At 42.4% G+C, this 6,969-nt stretch overlaps 1 protein-coding gene across 1 annotated transcript; it reads left to right on the top strand.

Moving 5' to 3' along the window:
* Window positions 1-3,943: 3,943 nt before the first annotated feature.
* Window positions 3,944-6,006, top strand: LOC116250460 (transcription factor MYB60). The gene is made up of 3 exons (XM_031624085.2): window positions 3,944-4,291; window positions 4,856-4,985; window positions 5,148-6,006. The coding sequence occupies exons 1-3, from the start codon at window positions 4,159-4,161 to the stop codon at window positions 5,764-5,766; spliced, it is 882 nt and encodes a 293-aa protein (XP_031479945.1). The 5' UTR covers window positions 3,944-4,158; the 3' UTR covers window positions 5,767-6,006.
* The last annotated feature ends 963 nt before the right edge of the window (window positions 6,007-6,969 follow it).

The following is a 6,969-nucleotide window of genomic DNA, read 5'->3' as shown; positions in this document are numbered from 1 at the left end:
TGGAATGTCTGGTGATTCGAGAGTATCCATGTGAGAGTAGTACAGATAGCAATGGCTTCATTTTTGCGCTAATCTACAATTCATCGGTCCATACCAGGTACGTCAGCTCAAGTGTAATTACTTTGCGATAGACTCCGACTGATGCAACAATGGAGGCCAGTGTCGGTTGTGTTGTGAAATGTCATGAATTCTTCTGTGAAATGTTTAGACAATGAGAACATCACACTAGTTTCGGAAAGGAAACCGAGAATTTAGGCTGATATTTATTTCGATATAGACACAGAATTATCTTTTGCATCATTACACATTTTCTTGAAGTGCCAAGGCCTTGTGGCTTGTGCAGACGAGTTCTTTTCTGAAAATCGAAAGATTGATGATGCTTCAACTTATGAACACGGAAATAATAACATGTGGAAGCAAAGATAAGGTAGCTTGAGATACAAATTCGAAATTCCACAACATTAGGTTAGGTTCGAAATTTACCAGAAAGACACAGGATCAATCGTGCTGGTTGCGCGTGTGCAAATTTGTTGAAATTAAAGGAAAGCCTTTTTGAAATTGAAGGAGAGGCATGACCAACAATGCTTAAGGAGACAACGTTACAAGAAAGCTTAAACAACAAAATGGCGAAGGTGGGGACTTGATTCACAGGTTAACTTGACACCCATCATCCTATTTTCAGGACGTGTTAAATTAGCTACGCAAGAAATGGCTTCTGCCAAGCTGCAGACTAAAGTGACAAAAGGAAGAAAAATCATTCGCCGCCTACTGCAGACATGCAAAATGGTGTAGATCAATTTGGATTGCAAGACGTGTCTTGGCTTCCCAGTGCTGTTTGCTCATGATGATGAGCAAGAACCTAGAGATGGCTCAGCCAAGAGGTAGCTAGCTGTGGAATCTACTAGGAACATCCCTCTTGCATTACGGTTGCATGAAAATTCATTTGTGAATTTATTTGCAGCGCTGCAAAACCAATTTCCTTTTCTTTGTCAAGAAGCTGTCTCTTCGTAAATTGCAAATTCCCCAAAGTTTTGAGCCTTTTCGAGTTTGGGAGTGCCTGGGGTACCTGGGTGGTGAGCAAAAGGAAGTGGGCCTGGTTGCCTTTTAACCTGATCCTAAAGCGGGGCCAGAACTTTCATCAAATGAAGCTAGCTCTGGGAACGGATGCCTTGCCAATGAAAGCGACACTCAAACTTCATTATCCTCTTATTAGCAAAAGCTAAGCCCATGGTGTACTTGAGGACAGGTACGAACGCAACCCTCTATCTGAGAGGGGAGAAATTAAGAACACCCGAGCAGTTTCTCTCATCTTGAAGATTATGGGGATTAAGGAGGTCAGTTCTATGGGGTGGAGGAGATTTCTTCTTGGAGACGAAGGCCATCAAAAATAAAAAACTGCTACCACCTCTGATTGGGTAGATACCCAAGAGATGCTATCCGAGAATAGCGTAGCTAAAACAGGTCCTTCATCGCTTAGCTTCCTCTGTAATCATAATTCGGTCCAATGCTGGCCCTAGTCTCTGCTCTAACGCATCCCAGTGTATGTGGAGCTGCGACGACCGTTTCAGGATCAGAGAAATGAAAGAGGCTCGAATTGGTACACGTTGCATGGACCGTCACCAATTTTTCTGATTAAATATTGTAACGTTATTGAAACGTCATTACAGACTGAGTTTGTCACTCAATAAATTAACACTTTTCTTGCTGCTCATCGGACCCAGCAGTGGTGGAGTCATTGTGTGCGCAAATTCACATATTAGTTCTTTCCAGCCATTCAATTATTTATGTATTGATCCTCCCATTGATTTGCTTATTACCTCTCAATCATTCACTATCATGAATTTGAAAAGTCTAAGATCTTTCAAATTACTGCCCTTAGTCAAAAATGTCTAACCCGATATGGGACCGGGTCCAGAGGAGGTTACTTATTATTATTGTCTTACTGGAAACTTAATTGTTTCTGTCTTCCTCCTTCCACCAGCGGACTAAAACCGAATCGTCCATATAGCAACTGATTGTACCCGAAACTTGTGGGTTTTGAGGCATAGGCCCCTTCATGGAAGGGCTGCAGCTACAATGGTTCTAGCAACGTTGGCATGATCAGTAACACTAAATCCACAATTATACTAATTTTGTTCCCAAAAGGCATCTCTGATATTAAGGAATGTGGGACCGAAAATTTTCTTAGCCATGAATCCTTACAAAGGTGGTGGTGGCAGCGGCTGTTGAGCACCAGAAATAAATGGCAGTACCCTAAATCACGTAACTAAAGCTTAAAACCAACACTAAACACATAGCATTAATTAATCTTTGCTTGAACAGCTTTAGGTTGTTGTATACATGCAGATTGCCCATCGGCCTTGAGCCCACCCAAGCGAGGAGTCGCCATGCGAGTCACAGTGGCGCGCTGCGACGCGCATATACGCGTACATCCATCGGCAAGGAACTTTTGGACATAAATTCACCGTCCCTTGAAAACCACACCCGACTTGACCATATCACATCTCGGTCGTTGACCTCCTTTTCAGGCGGTTTCTACAGCACGGACTCGGTTTCTACCTCTGCCTGCACCGCTCATCTCATCTGGTAGCGACATGCCGACGCCGCGTCAGGGAGATCCGTCAAAACAGCTGCAACCTTTGATCTTTGCACTGGCTTGAAAAGTTTTGATCAGATCTTAGGATAGAATGTAAGTCAGGCGGACCAGGCAATATCGACTCTCCCACTAATCAATAACCCAACGCCATTACAATCGTAGTAGTAAAGGAATTATATCGATGCTTGATACAATGTGTGTGTGTGCATGTGCATGTGCATGCGCGTGCGTTTATATATATATATATATATATATATAAAATCTGTCGGTGTGATAATGGGCTACAAGTTTTTCGTCGTCGGTTCTGTTGGGTAGACGATTTTCGTCGTCGGTTCTGTTGGGTAGACGAAAGCGTAGAAAAGACCTAGTGGAACAGTGAAGTATGATATTGTGTTGAACATCCTGGGAAGTAACTGAATAACAATGCCGACCTTAGGTCCAATGGGTCTGGTCTGATTTGTTCCAAGTTCGTGTACGCCGGTCAAGCGAGAGCCTAATGGTTCTTCCGATCAGGGAAATCCATTCTGCTCACTGTTTCATCATTCCATATAGATATATTTTTTTTGTTAAGGGAGACATTTAGGCGTCGTACATGCGTTTGACAGTGACTCGTATTGAAATGTCCTAGTTCCTATTTAATTCAGTTGATGTGAATTTTCAAGCCGATTGAAGAGGAAAAATGCCCAGTTTAATTCGACGGGCACTGACTGCGTGCGGGCCACACCTTCATGATTTTCTGATTTCTGGGTAACTACTAGGAAACCTGTTTTCCTTTTCCAAAAGAAGCTTGCCAAATTTCTTTGCTTTTGCTTCTAGCTTTTCTTCCCCTAATCGCGTCCCATCGCATCGATAAATGTTAATGCGAAGACATCTCCCATGCTTGCTTGCTTCTGCTGTACGTGTTTCTCCCCATGTCCATTTCCCAGGCGTCTTCTGCCCTTTTCTTTTTATTTTCCCTGAAATAGAGCTCCCCTTCTATCTCTCTCTCTCTCTCTCTCTCTCTCTCTCTCTCTCTTTCTCCCCCCCCCCCCTTCCCCCCCATAAATCTGGTCTACAGGATCCACACTGGAAGCCAACTAACCAAGGTGGTGCAATTATGACAAACAAGGAACTAAAATACGTATAAAGACCTAGCTAGCAAGCTGAGGGCTACCTCTGCCCGCCGTGTGTGTGTGTGTGTATCTTATGCTTGTCTAGGAAGAGTTATTGACCGAAACTTATGGTAGGAACAGATTTTTGTCTTTTTTTTTCTCGATGCCCGAGTGAAGTTAACTGCTATTATTTCTGATTGAATTTGGGACATCTTTTTTTGATAGGAGATGAGGTGATTCATGTGATGACATGCTGGTGAAATTTTTTTTGTCCCCATACCTCACTCCCTATTTATAATTTCCCTTTTAACAAAAAAGCTGACTAAAAAGCAAAGAAGGTCAGCGTGGTAGTTTTATGGTGAAAAAAAGGGGTTCTCTTTGTCAAGCCTCTTTGTTTATAAACAGAGAACTCGATCATTGCTGTAGTTACAACCAAAGAGTCCGCAGAGAGCGAGCGAGCAAGAAAGAGAGATGGGAAGACCGCCCTGCTGCGATAAGGTTGGGATCAAGAAGGGACCATGGACGCCTGAAGAAGATGTCATACTGGTTTCATACATACAAGAACATGGCCCTGGAAACTGGAGATCGGTGCCCACCAACACTGGTACCTCTCTCTCTCTCTCTCTCTCTCGCTCTCTATACTCCACAACCCTTTGCAAGAGTGGAAGTGGAGGAACCAGGACTTTCTTGGTTTCGATCGCATTTGCTACATCTGTAACCGGTTTTCTAATTTCTACAAAATGTTTCGGTGGTTTTCTCATGTTGATGCTGTTCATTCAATTATCATGTTGAATTTGCGGGGCTGTCTTCCTGTTTCCTGATCATGTTTATCCCCCCACCATCTCTCTCTCTCTCTCTCTATATATATATATATATATATGTGTATCTATTTGTTCATTCGAAACTGACGACGCAATTTAACATAAGCTGAACCATATGGACCGCCCCTTTGTATGAATTTTAGCGGAGAGTTGGGTTTTGTTTTTTCAACTAGTTGTAACTTTTCCCTCCATCTAGTGCTCCCAGGTTAGCGGAAAAATGTTCTCCTCTTTTTAAATTGTAATTCTGACTAGTCTAATCTCAAGCAAGGTGGCTTACAGTTGAGGACAATTTTCATGACAAAACATCTCCAATAATAATCTTATTCCGTGCTTTTTGGGTTCTATAGGTCTGATGCGATGCAGTAAAAGCTGTAGACTCCGATGGACTAATTACCTGAGACCAGGAATCAAACGTGGGAATTTTACTCCGCACGAAGAAGGCATGATTATCCACCTTCAGGCCTTGTTAGGAAACAGGTACTTGCTCAACTGGAAATTGCATGGTTTGCGGTATGAAATTTTTGTTCGGAGTCGGAGGCGTATGCTTCCTTTATCAAAATTTCTACCTCATTCTAAAGGAATCCCTGCGATTGCTCATCCTGTTTTGTTTTTACGCGGTTTTGGAACATTAATATTCAGATGGGCTGCCATTGCTTCATACCTTCCCCAAAGGACCGATAATGATATCAAGAATTACTGGAATACCCATTTGAAGAAGAAGATTAAAAAATTCCAAGCAGCACTGGACATTCATACGGGATCTGGCATAAGCAACTCGCAGCTCATTAGTCAGAACAGCAACCAGAGATCAAGGTCAGAAGGCGATCGTATGAACTCAGATTCCAGGCTATGTCAGAGTTCGACCTATGCGTCAAGCACGGAGAACATATCACGACTTCTTGAAGGTTGGTTAAGGTCTTCCCCCAAGTCGCCTCGCAAACCGCCAGTCCAACAGGTTGCTAGTGATGCCACCGCCGCTGCTACTGCTATCGGTGCATGCAGTCAACCTAAGTCTGAGCAATTTCAAGGAGAGCTCATGTCGCAGGAAGAGCTAGACTCTCTACTCGCCTTCGAGAATGTCAGCTGCCTTACGCACGAAAAATCTTCCTCCGATTGCTCCATGAACGAAAGCAAACAAAGAATTGAGGGCCACCCACCTCTCTCCATGTTAGAGAAATGGCTTCTAGAAGAGGCAGCAGGACAAGAGGAAGACATCATCAAGATCCCAGAAGTTTGTCACCCGGACGCATTGTTCTGAAGCCGTCTCTGTTCAGTAAATAACTCTAATAATAAACTGAAATTACTCCTTTCTTCCTTGAGTTTGTCATTATAAAAGAGGTAGTCAATACTCCACTGGTTCAAATTGTCCATTGCGTTATGCATCCAGAAGATCTTTCGCACCATGAACTATTTTCTTATTTTAAGATTGTATCAGCTGCAATAATATCTGGGGGGAACACTCGTTGCCTTTTCCGAGACCCTAAACGGGTTATTAGAATTGTTTCGTTTTCCTTCTTCCACAAGATTGCAACTTTTGCCTTATTTAAATTTGCTTGCGAGATCCCTGTGGCCAAGATAACAACATATGGGAACGCGTAATTTCAAGGACAGACGCATCTCTCCCCCTATCTCCCTCTCTTTCGCTACATCTATACAGCAATATGTCGATCGATTACTTTTGGCTACTCAGCTGGTTTGACTAAATGGAAATCCGCTACCAAAGAATTTGCAAGAGTCCATAGATTTTGTGAGCTAGCTCCCAATTTTTAATAGATAAACAAACAATTAAATATACACACACATACATTGTTTAAATCCTTACAACAAAGTTGAATGCCTTCATCATATTTAGATGCATTTGGAATATATATTTAGACCTTCTGAGTTCATCCTTTGTTTAAAAAAGCAGTCAGATCAATAGTATAGCAATTATGTTGCCGCTAGCTTCTTGAAAAAGTAGCAGACCCGGCTTTCTGGTTCATTCAGCTAGCTAGCCTTCGCAAGTCAGCCATATGATCATGGATGCAGAGTTCCAAAATGGTATACTAAAAGGGATGCAAGTTTAATTTGTTGATGAGGACTTTACTGTTGACGGTGCTTTGGCTCATAAAAAATGACATATAGATATCAAACTTTACTATTCTACATTTTAATTTATATTCACCTGGCCTACATAACTTGGTTTTTGAAATTAAAGTACATTTGATGACCGCCAAGCCCGGCTTGGGCAGCCATATAACGGTGTATATATCATGTGGAATGCATTTCAACCAGCCCCATGCATGTAAGAGATGGATTTTTCAGTTTTACCTTTGCTTCTCAGACATCCTTCCATATGCTCATCCAGTGTCGTCTTAATGAGGTCCTAGGTTTCCTTGTCAAGCTGATGATCACGACTAAGGCATTGGGCCCAGACTGCCGGCAATTCAGGCTTAAATGACCACTTTAATTGTTAAGCCAG

This window comes from Nymphaea colorata, chromosome 1 (genome assembly GCF_008831285.2).
Source record: "Nymphaea colorata isolate Beijing-Zhang1983 chromosome 1, ASM883128v2, whole genome shotgun sequence".
NCBI classification, from domain to species: Eukaryota; Viridiplantae; Streptophyta; class Magnoliopsida; order Nymphaeales; family Nymphaeaceae; genus Nymphaea; species Nymphaea colorata.
The sequence above is the reverse complement of the archived record's forward strand: the minus strand, read 5'-3'. Positions and strand labels throughout refer to the sequence as shown.

Excerpts from the sequence above, each read along its gene's own strand:
- LOC116250460 (XM_031624085.2), top strand. The coding sequence starts at position 4,159 with ATGGGAAGACCGCCCTGCTGCGATAAGGTTGGGATCAAGAAGGGACCA. Across the intron at positions 4,292-4,855 it reads ATCGGTGCCCACCAACACTG|GTCTGATGCGATGCAGTAAA; the intron begins GTACCTCTCTCT and ends TGGGTTCTATAG. Across the intron at positions 4,986-5,147 it reads CAGGCCTTGTTAGGAAACAG|ATGGGCTGCCATTGCTTCAT; the intron begins GTACTTGCTCAA and ends ATTAATATTCAG.